The 14,396-nt window shown below is 35.8% G+C and overlaps 2 protein-coding genes across 4 annotated transcripts in view; both read left to right on the forward strand.

Annotated features, from left to right (window-relative positions):
- The window catches only part of LOC120492620 (FERM, ARHGEF and pleckstrin domain-containing protein 1), a 49,618-nt gene extending 41,513 nt beyond the window's left edge, over positions 1-8,105 (forward strand). The window contains exons 20-26 of the mRNA XM_039690773.2: positions 713-802; positions 922-1,004; positions 2,429-2,538; positions 4,262-4,422; positions 4,502-4,609; positions 4,687-4,838; positions 6,359-8,105. Coding sequence (XP_039546707.2) covers positions 713-802; positions 922-1,004; positions 2,429-2,538; positions 4,262-4,422; positions 4,502-4,609; positions 4,687-4,838; positions 6,359-6,434 — 780 coding nt within the window. The 3' untranslated portion in view covers positions 6,435-8,105. The remainder of the gene's footprint in view (positions 1-712; positions 803-921; positions 1,005-2,428; positions 2,539-4,261; positions 4,423-4,501; positions 4,610-4,686; positions 4,839-6,358) is intronic.
- Positions 8,106-10,277: 2,172 nt separating this feature from the next.
- LOC120492601 (dedicator of cytokinesis protein 9) overlaps positions 10,278-14,396 on the forward strand; it is a 120,754-nt gene continuing 116,635 nt past the window's right edge. For all 3 annotated transcript variants that reach the window (XM_039690748.2, XM_039690749.2, XM_089132949.1), the window contains exon 1: positions 10,278-10,720. In XM_039690748.2, the coding sequence (XP_039546682.2) occupies positions 10,604-10,720 (117 nt within the window). In that variant the 5' untranslated portion in view covers positions 10,278-10,603. The remainder of the gene's footprint in view (positions 10,721-14,396) is intronic.

Consider the following 14,396-nt stretch of genomic DNA (forward strand, 5'->3'; position numbering starts at 1 on the left):
CTAAATGCGTCTTGCATGCAGTGTGTTTATCGTGCAATTTATACGCGAAAATTTGTTTTTACATGCTTAGGAAACACACCGTGTGTAATATACGTTTGGTTAGGATTATGGCAAGCCAAGAGGTTCAGAATTACACAATAAATTAATCGCGTTTACTGCCAAACATAGTTATTAACATATAGTAAGGATATGGCTTAGTGCCTAATTGCAAGCTTGTTTCAGAAATGGTAACAACAACTTTTTTTCCATCATTATTGAACATCATTATAGGAGTATTAGGTTCAATGAGTTAGAATTAAATGTTTTATTAATCATTAGAAAATAGTCATTAAGAGAATCAGTTGTTATGCAAGTACTTTTACTTTTAATACTTAAAGTACATTTAAAATCAGGTACTTTTTACTTTTTACTTAAGTATGGTTGTCATTGTGTTACTTCTACTTTTACTAAAGTAAATATTTATCTGGTTATTTGTACTTTTACTTAAGTACTGAGATTCAGTACTTCCTCCACCACTGCAGATAATTCGATTGACAAGTGGATGGAAACATGGCTACTGTGTGTCTTTAGTAAATCCTGACAGTAGTTTTTTAACACTAAGAGAGGGTGCGCACTGGTGCAAGCTGACAAAACGAACACCACCTAACACTAAACTCTTCACTTATGAAAATATTTCTGATTAACTCTTCCTTCTCTTTCTATGTGGAGCCAGTTCAGTGATGTCCTGATGTACAGCACTCGAGGAATAACTTCAACCAATCAGTTTACAGTGCACAGACAACTCCCTCTACACGGCATGACAGTAAGAAGCTCGTCAGTCTTTCTTTGTGCTGATGTTATTGATTGGCATGATGATCCAGCCGTGAGAAACCGACTGTGTGTGTGTGTGTGTGTGTGTGTGTGTGTGTTTGCTGTGTTCAGATCCGGGAGAGTGAGGATGAGTGGGGCGTCCCGCACTCCTTCACACTGACGGTACAACAGCAGTCACTGGTGGTCGCCGCATGGTAATGCTGAAGAATCAATACTGAACATGGCATCTGAGGACTGCTTTGCTATTCTTCTTCTCCATTATGTTGTGTTATTTCCATTCATTTTATTATTATTAAAAGAGTAGTTCACTTTTGAAAAAACTTTTGCTGATAATTTACTCACCCCCATGTCATCCAAGATGTCCATGTCTTTCTTTCTTCAGTCGAAAAGAAATTAAGGTTTTTGATTAAACATTCCAGGATTTTTCTCCATATAATGGACTTCAATGGGAACCAAACGGTTCAAGGTTCAAAAGAAACTTTATGTACAAACTGCAAACTTGTTCAAAGGGCTTTTAACGATTCCAGACGATGAATAAGGGTCTTATCAAGCAAAACAATCACTCATTTAATAAATAAATAACAAAGTTTAAGTTTTATAAGCTCAAACGCTCGCCTTGCTCTGTTCTGTAACGCACTCCTGTTCAAATTCGTTCATCAAAATGAACAAATCTTTTTCCGAGTCATTTGGTTCACTCGGCGAAAGAAACGAACAAATTGATTCGGAAAAAGATTTGTTCATTTTGATGAACGAGTTCGAACAGGAGAGCCACGAACGCGCATCACAGAACAGAGCAAGGCGAGCATTTGATCTTATAAAACTTAAAAAAATTATTATTTTTTTTTTTAAATGAGCGATCGTTTCTCTTGATAAAACCCTTATTTATCGTCTGGAATCATTTAAAGCCCTTTGAACAGTTTGCACTGAAACTGTCATTTGGACCTTGAACTGTTTGGTTCCCATTGAAGTCCATTATATGGAGAAAATCCTGGAATGTTTTCATCAAAAACCTTAATTTCTTTTCGACTGAAGAAAGAAAGACATGGACATCTTGGATGACATGGGGGTGAGTAAATTACCAGCAAAACTACTACTTTAAAGACTTTTCAGTTATTAATTATATCATTTGAGTATATTCATACATGAGCACAAATTTAAATGCCTATGTATTGACTAATGACCTAGTGACATTTGTGTTTGGGGTCGGGGGCCGTAATGTAGCCCAGGGGCCTCTGGTTATCTACAGGTGCTCTTGTCCCTCTGGGGTTCCCATACACTCTTCCTGGTGGCACTTTCATTCTCTTGACACGCTGAAAGACGAAGCGTGACAATTGTACAAGCTTGTTAGACAGTCGTTCCAAACACCAATTTTGTGATGGTGTTAACAAGTGTTGGGTGAAACTATGGTTTTGGGAGATGCAGAACCGCTGATAACGACTGAACGTGTGATCATAGCTAACGGTGCACCCCAGGACAGTCGTAGAAAGCAAGTCAACTGTGTAGTAATCGGATCGAATGTTTACACATTTGTAACTGATCGGTCCAGCAGTTTCTTCAGTAGATGCGGTCCATATTTGATGGATGAATAAAAAACATTGAGGTTTCTTGTGTCTTGTAGTTCAGAGTCTGAAATGGAGAAATGGATGGAGGATTTGAAGATGGCGGTGGACATGGCTGAAGAGGCCAACGCATCGACCTCTGACCTGCAGACTCCCAGCAAAGATCTCAGTAAGTCACATATAATCCTGGACGTTTCTTACAAGATTGAACTGCCACGACCCTATTCACTTCAGTCATACATCTTCCAGCTTTCATTTAAATCTATTATTTTGCTGTGCTTCTGAATTTATATATATATATATATATATATATATAACTGTATTTTATGACTAATTTTCATTGGGTTAAATCAAGTCCTTTCTCATTGAATATCCTATTTCACTTTGAAATATTTAACATTATGAAAGTACAATTCATATTTTTGTATGGTCAAGTTCAAGTACATTACAGGATACTTTTAAAAAGAGTATTTATTATGCCAATAATATACTTTAAAATAATAGAATTAGGTGTGAACTGAATGTAATGTTCATTTGCATGTTAACTGCAATCAAGGGAAAATGTATTATAGTTTTAATTTATATTACATGAAATTAGTAGAGCTTTAGAGAGTTTTGACCCACTGAAGTAGGACATAAATATATCTTTATTCAGTATGTTATTTCATAATTACTTCTATTGTCTTTGAAATATGGTTAAAGTAACTTCTGAATGTACTGACAAGCCTTTATGATCAACTAAAATATACTTTAATGTCATTTCTACTGACACTGGTTTGTCATGTATTTAAATATATTTGTAATCACACATTTGTACTGATAAAGTTGCATTTTACTACATATATGAACTTTAAATATAATATTGAAAATCAAGTACTTTCAATGCGCTTTAGTATTTTATTCAACACATCAAAATAGGTTAACTTCTTTAAAGCATGACAAAAAAATGATAATGAATGTTTTTAATTATTAGTTTACCTTATTACAAAGTCTACTTTATAAGTGTGTCAAAAAACAGTCTTTAATTGCACTTAAAGGATTAGTTAACTTTAAAAAAAAACAAAAAAAAACTTTGCTGATAATTTACTTTTTTAATTTTTCAGTCGAAAAGAAATTAAGCTTTTTGATTAAAACATTCCAGGATTTTCTCCATATAATGGACTTCAATGGGGTCCAAAAGACAGTTTCATTGCAGCTTCAAAGGGCTTTAAACGATTCCAGACGATGAATAAGGGTCTTATCAAGCGAAACGATCACTCATTTAAAAAAAAAAAAATGGGAAAAGTTTAAGTTTTATAAGCTCAAATGCTCACCTTGTGATGCGCGTTCGTGACTCTCCTGTTCAAACTCGTTAATCAAAATGAACGAATCTTTTTCCAAGTAATTTGGTTAATTTCGTTTGTTGAATCCACCAAATTACTCGAAAAAAGATTCGAACACGAGTTTGAACAGGAGAGTCACGAGCATTTGTGCTTATAAAGCTTAAACTTTGTTATTTATTTATTAAATGAGTGATCGTTTCGCTTGATAAGACCCTTATTCATCGTCTGGAATCGTTTAAAGCCCTTTGAACAGTTAAACTCTCATTTGAACCTTGAACCGTTTGGTTCCCATTGAAGTCCATTATATGGAGAAAATCCTGGAATGTTTTCATCAAAAACCTTCATTTCTTTTCGACTGAAGAAAGAAACACATGGACATCTTGGATGACATGGGGGTGAGTAAATTATCAGCAAAAGTTTTTTTAAAAGTGAACTTCTCCTTTAAGTGACCTCTTATTTCATTAATATTATTTTATCTGTCGGGACAGTTTGTCATTAGTGTGTTTTACTAATGCCTCAATTGAATGCCAGAATCATGTGTCTCAGGATATAGTTGTGTGTTTTTCCCAGAATCCTCGCCTGCGTCTGAAGGGGAGTCGGAGGAGGATCTCTGTGGGTCTCGACACGGTGCCGGTTCACCTAACACTCTTCATCGCGGGAACACCACGGCTCACGTGTGCTGGCATCGCAACACCAGCGTTTCCATGCTGGACTTCAGCATAGCCACAGAGGTACCAGTCCTACATCTGCACCATCATCACCAGTGTGACCATCATCATCTTCATCATCTTCTTCACTGTGTCCTCACAGAACAAGCTCTCGGGAAATCTGCTCAGAAAGTTCAAGAACAGCAACGGCTGGCAGAAACTCTGGGTGGTGTTCACCAATTTCACGCTTTTCTTCTACAAAACACACGAGGTAAAGCGTCCACACACTCGTGCTGTGACCGTGTCGATCTGTGTGAGAGACTCACGCTCTCTTCTTCTCTCCGGCAGGACGAGTTCCCGCTGGCCAGCCTGCCGCTGTTGGGTTACACAATAACCCATGCTGGAGAGTCAGAAAACATCCATAAAGATCACGTCTTCAAACTGCACTTCAAATCTCACGTTTATTACTTCAGAACCGAGAGTCAATACTTTTTCGAAAGGTACAGAAAAATTCATTATTTTACAGAGTAAACTTGAATATGTTACTGATAAGTCTAGTAGTTTGGTAACACTTTACTTGAAGGGTTGTGAATATGAAGGAGGTTTTATGCATGTTTGTGATTTGACTGTCACTTAAAGGAGTAGTTCACTTTTAAAAAAGCTTTTGCTGATAATTTACTCACCCCCATGTCATCCAAGATGTCCATGTCTTTCTTTCTTCAGTCGAAAGAAATTAAGGTTTTTGATGAAAACATTCTCCATATAATGGACTTCAATGGGAACCAAATGGTTCAAGGTCCAAATGAGAGTTTCAGTGCAAACTGTTCAAAGGGCTTTAAACGATTCCAGACGATGAATAAGGGTCTTATCAAGCGAAACGATCGCTCATTTAAAAAAAAATAATAAAGTAATAAATAACTCCTGTTCGAACTCGAAAATGAACAAATCTTTTTTCGTGTCATTTGGTTCATTCAACGAATTCAACGAATGAAATGAGTTGACTCGGGAAAAGATTCGTTCATTTTGATGAACGAGTTCGAACAGGAGTCACACGGAACAGAGCAAGGCGACCATTTGTGCTTATAAAACTTAAACTTTGTTATTTATTTATTAAATGAGCGATCGTTTCGCTTGATAAGATCCTTATTCATCGTCTGGTGTCGTTTAAAGCCCTTTGAACAGTTTGCACTGAAACTGTCTTTTGGACCTTGAACCGTTTGGTTCCCATTGAAGTCAATTATATGGAGAATGTTTTAATCAAAAACCTTAATTTCTTTTCGACTGAAGAAAGAAAGACATGGACATCTTGGATGACATGGGGGTGAGTAAATCATCAGCAAAAGTTTTTTTTTAAAAGTGAACTACCCCTTTAATGTTTATACTTCCTTGTTCCTTGTGTAAATATGCATTTAAGTACGAGTAGTATGAAAGTTACTGAAATGTCACCAGAGCAGATCCCTGTAGCGCCACCAACTGTCCACAGTTGCACTCACATTTATGCTAGTATCTTTAGAACCATAAAAGCTAGGAAGAAAAAACGTAATTTTCCGTCATGAAAAAAAAAAAAAAAAAAAAAAAAACTTTTTTGATCTCCTCAGCAGTCGCTCCAATTTTCAACACAGTTTAACCAGATCATATTCACAACAAGTTGTGGAATTCAAGTTGAATCGTCGAACCGTTCTCGATTAACGTGACGAAGAGCACACCAACATGAACGTGAGGCTCTATCTCCGCAACGCTTTAGCGAAGTCTGACCAAACTTGGTGTGTTATGACAACCATGACCTAAGGCGACCTGCACAGTTTCGGCACAGTGCCACCAGGAGATATATATATATAAAAAAGCTCTTATTGCTTATAACTTCTGAACCGTTTGGCCAAAAACGCTTTCGATTCGGTGAAGCATGTCGAGTCGAACAATAGCCAATTTTCCCATATCGGCCATTTTGGGCGTCGGCCATTTTGTCATGCATTTGTCAACCTAAATGCTGTCAGACAGTGAGATTTTCATCTCTGTGCAGATGGATGACGGTGATCAGAAGTGCTACAGTCTCTGCCAGCAGAACCCGCTATCTGAACCGGACTGAACCGGACTAAACCGGACTGAACCGGACAGATCCTGCTGTCTGAACTCCAGAGAAACTGCCATCTGACCTGGACAGAACACAACACACACCAACAGACCCATGCAGACATATATATATATATATATATATATATATATATATCAGTGTGTGTGTGTGTGTGCTTTATGACAACGTCACTTATGTGACTGACTTTTGTTTTTTTTAATGACATAATATGACTTTAAAGGGGAATGTCACCACTCACTTAACTTCAGATATCAGCCTCAGGCGAGTGTTATCATCTGTGTGTCTAAAAGATTCTTAAGCTACATCACTGAAATTAACAGTTTTATTATACACTCTTAAAAATAATACAAATATTTTTTAAATGAACCAGAAATGATTCCAGAAAAGAACCTTTCAATGAACAGTTCTAAAAAGAACAATTTTTTTCTTTGTGTGAAGAACATTTAAAAAATCTATATATAGTTCCACAGATGTTCTTAACGGAACCTTCAGTTCCAGAATAGAACCTTTATTTTTAAGAGTGTAGAACAGAACGGCTCATGGAGGAGTTTGCACTTTGGATAAAAGATTCCTGCAAATCTTTGGCGAGATTCTCACAAAAACTGTTATGGATTTTGTTAAACGGCATTGAACGTTCCAAGGTGCTACGCTCATGATAGTGTGTTTGATTATGTGTATTAGCACACACTGTTGACACACTGAAGTCATTATCTCCAGAAAGTGAAAGTCAGAGTGTTAATAAAGGCTCAGAGATAAAGAGAGGTGGAATTCCCCTTTAAACACACACACCTTTCCTCATTCACACAGAGGTGCTTTTGCGTTTTGTCCTCTAGTGTATAAACACACACAAGCATTATCTGCATTTTTTTGTACTGGGCTTTTACAGGATCTCATTTTGTAAGCGCTGTTTAATTGTGAAGCCGTAAGTGTCACTTGATGCCTCTAAAGGCGGATCCATTTCAGTGCCATGTTTTTATAGCACAACTTTCTATGTTTCTATGTTTTCGACTTTGTTTCTATGTTGGGGTCCAGAAGCCAATGTGCCAAAACCATTTTGGGTGTTTCTGTTTGTTTCCATGTTGGATTGAAGGGTCAATAATGAAAAGGCATCTGGGATATAGAGGAAAGGGATACAATACATGAACCGTACAGTGTACATTTCTTTGCTGAGTTTATATTATAGTGCTAAAGTGCCATAACGCATGGAAATGGTTTTTCGCCACAGCATTTATGTCGATCACCATGTAGCATTTGATAATGAAGAGAGGATATTTTATTATTCAAATCTGCGAGAAGATTGACACCACTCATTTTTAAAATATAATTTTTAACACATTAAAAAAAACATTAACCTTAGACACAATGAGCCACAGCTGTATATTACAGGATAGTTTAGTCCATCAAAGAAGTAAAGCTTTAAAACCGGCAGATCGTTTCATAAGGCCCACACACTGCTCAAAGGAGAGAGAGAGAGAGAGACAGAGAGTTTATTGGAAGTGAAAGCAATAAAACCTCATTTCAGAAACAGCTGGACTTGTTATTTCTGCAAGTGTTTCTTCATCCTGGATTTTTTTTTTTACTTTTTTTTTATTAAATTCAAATCACGGATTTCATCATAAAACAAGAATCAGATATCACATATCCTCAAACAAGTTAACAAGTAAAACAAATAAAAATAAAAGGAACAACAACAACATGAGATATCATTATTTTAATAATATTACTAATAATAATAATAATAATAACATGGAATGGTAGAGGGAGAGAGAGAGAGAGAGAGAGAGAGAGAGAGAGAAAGAAGTGAAATATTTGTCTTCCTTTTTTCCATTTCCCAACAAAATGTCATTCTTTTTATTTTCAATTAACTTAAATGACCTCTTCAACGACTGCATCTCTATTAAGAATAGATTACATTTAGGTATGCATTTTGCTATTTTTTTGTTTATGGATGTGATATTTCACCACATATTCAAACAATTAGCTTCTGTGTGTGTGTGTAAGAACAAATAAGATATTTTAGAGATAATTTATAATTCACCTTTCTTGGGACAAAAAGAAAACAAAATCCCAGTTGTCAGCAGAGGGCAGTGTTGCATCATCAGTGACGTCACTCCGCCAATCACAGATCAGATAGGCATAAACACACACACACACACACACACACACACACACACATATGCCAGAATATACACTGATGGATGATATTTGGTAAATATGGATGATACTTTAATAACTAAGGTTCTGTTTGGTTCAAATGGAAATGAGAGAGCATCTTTGTCGGATACATACATTTATAAATATTCACAAATTAACATAATTTATTATCGTTTTCTCATTTGGAAGCTGTTTTAAAAGATAGCATGAAACCACTCAAAAGCTCATTTAGTAAATATTAATTCAGAAACAATTATTTTTTCTCTCTCTCCAAAAATGTAAAAAATAGCCTAATACATATCACAATTAGCCTATGTCAAATTATATATATATATTTAAGTAATAATACATAAATGGATGCTTTAGATGTATATAAAATTAAAACATCCACGTTAAAACAATTTAATATTGTTGTTCCCATTACTTGATGGCTGTTTTAAAATACCATTATCAAACTATTTATTTCAATTTCATTTACATTATGTGCTCTCCAAATGTCATATAATCATACACAATTTGTTATTATTATTATTATGTATTATTTAGCCTAAATTTTCCATTATTTTTATAGCCTATTTAAAAAAATCTATCGTGTGTGTGTACGTGATCGTGTGTGTGTGTGTACATGCGCGTGTGTGGGCGTGTTTGCGTTTGTGTGCGTGAATGTATTTTTGTGCTTATTTTGTTTATTGTATGTATATTGTCTATTTTTTATTTGTATCTAAAGTTTGACCGACAAACGGTATTCAGTCAGAGTTGCAGTCGTGGTGTTGTTGGAGAGGATTTCCTTCTGTTCTCTCTCCTCTAATGAGATTTCACCATAGGGATTTCACACACAGGTTTCGCCTCCCGTTGAGATTCACCACACACGCACACACACGCACACACACACACACACACACACACACACACTGACTGGAGACTGTGCTCGTCTGACCAGTGAAAGTCAGGGCAGGACTTGCTCGGAATGCCCTCTCACTTCGAGCTAGCGAGCGCGAATGAAAGATTCATTTCCTACTATGACGAACACTCATGAATATTAATGTATCACGGGTTATTTATTTATTTATTTTTAAATTGTTTTTAAAAAATTGCAACTACAATCAAACTTGTACATTGAGTAAACAAACAAACAAACAAAAAACAAAACGAAAAAGACAAAGAAACAGTGACAAACTTAAAAGGTAAATAAAAATGTGAAAATGTTTTTAAAAAGTAAACAAATGTTGCAGCTTTCTTATTTTATAAACACAACATTGTGTTTAATATTGTTGAGTTTCTGATCTTAAAATGAAAAACAAATGTCTATTTCCTCCAAACTGACTAAATTTAGCTTAAAGAAGTAGCAGATTAAGTAGCTAATATTACTTATAATAAGATTTGCCATGGGAACTAAAATAAACAAACAAATAACAGATTTTTAAAGCACAGTTGAAAGGTGGGCATGATGTGAGTGAGCCTTAATAAATGAAGGAACAGAAATCTGACCAATAACAAACTAAATTGAGGAAAACTCCAAAACAAATGATAAAATGTTTCATAAATTGGACCACAAAATGTATCAATATCACAATTAAATCTTTTCGCCAACTAGGCTAAACGTTCATGAATAATATATAAAGTCGAAATGACGTTTTCGGCTTCGCTCATGAATATTAAGCAGCGAGACTACGTCACAGAACAACTCGTAAATGCGCGGAGGGAGCTCTGTCTCGACGGTGTATGTGTGTGCGTGTGTATTAAACCTCCTCCCACAAAAACACACAGGCACGAGAGCATGACAGCACGGGAAAGCGCTTCATTTACACGACAGGAACTTCCAGGAGACTTTAAACCTCCGGGAATACGGAGTAAAGGATATCTAATCGCGGTCATCTGAACATGAGAGTTAACGGTTACAGCTGAGCGAGGGGGTTTAAATCTCGGGCACTCGTGCGCCTGTAGAAAACGGACTTTTAATGGTTTTTAATTGACTTCTTCAACAGTCCTCTGGAAGTTAATGTGAGTTTGTAGAGCAGGATGTCGATGCCGGCTCCCACGGAGACTCGCAGGTTCACCCGCGGGCTCAGTAAGCCGGGCACGGCGGCCGAGCTGCGGCAGAGCGTGTCGGAGGCGGTGCGGTCCTCGGTGCTGCTGGTGAGTAGATGACTGTCACACACTGAAAGTGGACTTTTTGTACTGTGGCGTAGTGGTTACACACTGAAAGTGCTGTCAGAAGACGGTTGTGGGTTTGAATCAGACTGTAAAGGGCTGAGCCTGTAACCACTGAAACTTTGGGTAACACAGTTTGAATCTCGGTGATTTGATGTCATGTCACGTGCACAGTGTCCCACTGCACTGAAGAACACCTCATGTGGGGAATCAGTTGCTAATAAGTTAATATATAGGCACGACTACACTTTTTTGGAGAAAGATTTGGATCGATAAGAGTTTTAATGTGTTTTTTAAATAAGTCTCTTTTGCCCATCAAGGATTTATTCGATTAAATAAACAAGAAGAAGAAGGAAAAAAACAGTGATATTGCGAAATATTATTACAATTTAAAACAGCTGTTTTATACGGTGGCCGAGAGAGCTCACCGCGCTGCAACCTGATGAAGACGAATGCAAATAGAAAAACGCGTGCAAATACAAAAAACATCCGCAAATTAAGAAAAACATCTTCATCAGTTCCACAACACACGTGTGCTCCAAGTACTCACAACACCACCAAATACAGAAACGCGCTGCAAATAACACGGTCCACAACGGAAATGTTTCCGGGGAACCAAATAAGTGACGGACCCAACTGGGACTTGCTTATTGCTCGTGAGCTTCCCTATGCCCTACTCCCTTCAAAGGGCAGACGGCAAAGCTTTTCAAGTGGGAATTTGGCGTGAGCATGACACCTAGTGTGTCATTTATGTAGCCGCTTGGAACTTGATGAAGGGAGCAACAACAGACGTAACGTTAATTATTTTTACCTAGGATGTTCCTATGACAACACTGCCAGCACTTTGTCCATCAGCTGTATAGCTGTTCTGACGACAGAAATATAATGATTAACATAACGGTTGCAAATAAATTATTTATTATTTATTTTTACTTTATAAAAATCTGTTAAAATATCCGTTTTATATACCTGTATGTCAGTGCCATACATTACCTAACATTTTTAGGAAACTTTTCTTATGAAAATTTAAACATAAAATGAAACTATTTGTATAGTGTAACTGATGTATAGATTAATATCTTGCCTTCATGTTCTTCTAGATCTTTTTTTATTTATTTAGTTTAGTTTTCAGATCATTGTTCTTTTCTCATTTGTATTGTGATGACATTGAACATATTGTTAACACATGTTGTATATTGTACACTACATTGTACATTGTATATTGTTTTGCGGGGGGAAAAGTCAAAAGAAGTTAAATAAAACAAAGTAGAATTTTGAGTAAGCAAGGAGTATAGACGAACTATAAAAAATATAATAGTATAATATTATTTTTTATATACAATATTATTTTAATAGTATAGTTTATTTATAAAAAAAAAATATAGGCTTTGACTTCTTGTCAATAAAGGTTTTTTGCTGTAAGCACGTCCTGTGGTTCCAGTCGGGTCCGTCACTTATTTGGTTCCCCGGAAACATTTTCACTGTTATTTGCAGCGCGTTTCTGTATTTGGTTGTGTTGTGAGTATTTGGAGCACACGTGTGTTGTGGAACTGATGAAGATGTTTTTCTTAATTTGCTTAATTTGCTCGCGTTTTTATAGTTGCACACGTTTTTTTCTATTTGCATTCGTCTTCATCAGGTTGCAGCGCGGTGAACTCTCTCGGCCACCGTAGTTTTATATTTTAATCTATTTTAAAATGTAATTTATTTCTGTGATCAAAGCTGAATGCTCAGCATTACTTAAGTCTTCAGTGTCACGTGATCCTTCAGAAATCACTCTATGATCTGATGATCAAGACACATTGATGACTATGTTGGAAAATTGTGTTTATATGGCCAATTTTACGTTTTTACTTACTAATTAAGGGAGAGTTCATGGACTGAATAGGAATAACTAATAAATGCTTTGTTGTGTGTGTGTGATCCTCCTGAATGATGGTTCCAACTTTCCTCGCACATTATTTGGATACAGAAATGGACTTCATCCAAGCCGTTGACAGGGAACGTGAGTCAGAAACACACGGCCACTCCTCGTGTGATTCATTATTTGTGTATTACGGAGAGGATGTGTGAGTGTGTGTGTTTCTGCAGGACAGTGTGAGCTGACGTGCTACACAATCTGTGTGATAGAGTGGCTAAAGATCTGGATTGGTAATTAAAGATGTTTACAAGCGTCGAGCCTGAACTGAGTAAGAATCTTAACCTCAGGAAGAGGTCTGACCTCTGCTGTAAGTCGCTTTGGATAAAAGCCTCAGCTAAATGACTACTTACTTACTTAGGGATTCTTGCGCATTTCAGGTGTTCCCTCTGAACCCAACACACATCTTCGACAGGAAGTGATGTGAGTCCAGACTTGTGTGAATGAGTCACTGAAACTCAACTTTTGTTGTTTTTAACGCTCTGGTGCTCTTTTAGAATTTTAAAAAGAATGTACTATATTTTAATTTGAGAATTTTTTTATTTAATATTTAGTATTTTTAGGGGATTTTGTGTTGCTAAATTATATTTACATTGTATTTATAATCTGTTTATTCACTTTTTGAGCACAGACATGAACATTTGATTTCCAGCTTAAACTGTCATACATCATTGTGAATGCTTCAGAGCTCAGACTTAAGTTTGATCTCTCTTTAAAGACGACACGTTGCAGAAATTATTCAAAAGCTTACAAACTCTTACAAAATTAGCTTACAATATTAATCTTGTGATAACCAGTTTGAAATTTGAAACAGTACTCTAAATTATTTTAGGCCCCTCCCCTTGTGGGCAGTGTGATTACCTAGGGATGGGCAACGATTAATCGCGATTAATCGCATCCAAAATAAAAGTTTGTGTTTACATAATATATGTTTGTGTAGTGTGTATAATTAATTTGTATATATAAATACCCACACATGCATGTATATATTTAAGAAATATGTGCATGTATTTTTATTTATTCACAATTAATATTATATATAAATGTAAATATTTTATATATTAATAACACATTTTTCTTAATATATACAGTATACATGCATGTGTGGGTATTTATATATACAAATTAATTATACACACTACACACACATATATTATGTAAACACAAACTTTTATTTTGGATGCGATTAATCGTTGCCCATCCCTAAAATTATAACTACTTTATAATCAAAATTCAAATCCTTATTCTTGACGAAACGCATATTGTCGAAGAGTCTCAAGGTTCCATGTTTTGTGATAGAAGTAATATTTGGACAGAAATTTATTAGCAGAATGCATCAAAACAAAATTCACCTGGTGGCTGTTTTTGGTACTAAATGCACATCTCTCGGGAACTTCAATTTCTGTGATATCAAGTTCAAATTTGCAATACAACTTGGCTTGATTTTATAGTAATTTTAGAGCAAAATAATTTGGAAAAATACATATTTTTTATTAATAAATAATTCATGTTTAGTATAGTACATTTGATTTCAAAAACTAATTAAAAAACTTTTTCATGCTTTAATGTTTTTAAGTTCTTTCTTCTTTAAACAAGTCCAAACTTAAGTCTATATTCCAAAGCATTCTTGAATTACAACCATTTAAGTTTGTATAGTGCATTTTTACATCTATACTGGTGAGTTAACAGCTCTCAAGGCTGTGTGCAGAATAGCATACTAGCTACTACTGATTATGCAGTATG

Source organism: Pimephales promelas, chromosome 7, assembly GCF_988280905.1.
Source record: "Pimephales promelas chromosome 7, fPimPro1.hap1.1, whole genome shotgun sequence".
In the NCBI taxonomy this organism is placed as follows: domain Eukaryota; kingdom Metazoa; phylum Chordata; class Actinopteri; order Cypriniformes; family Leuciscidae; genus Pimephales; species Pimephales promelas.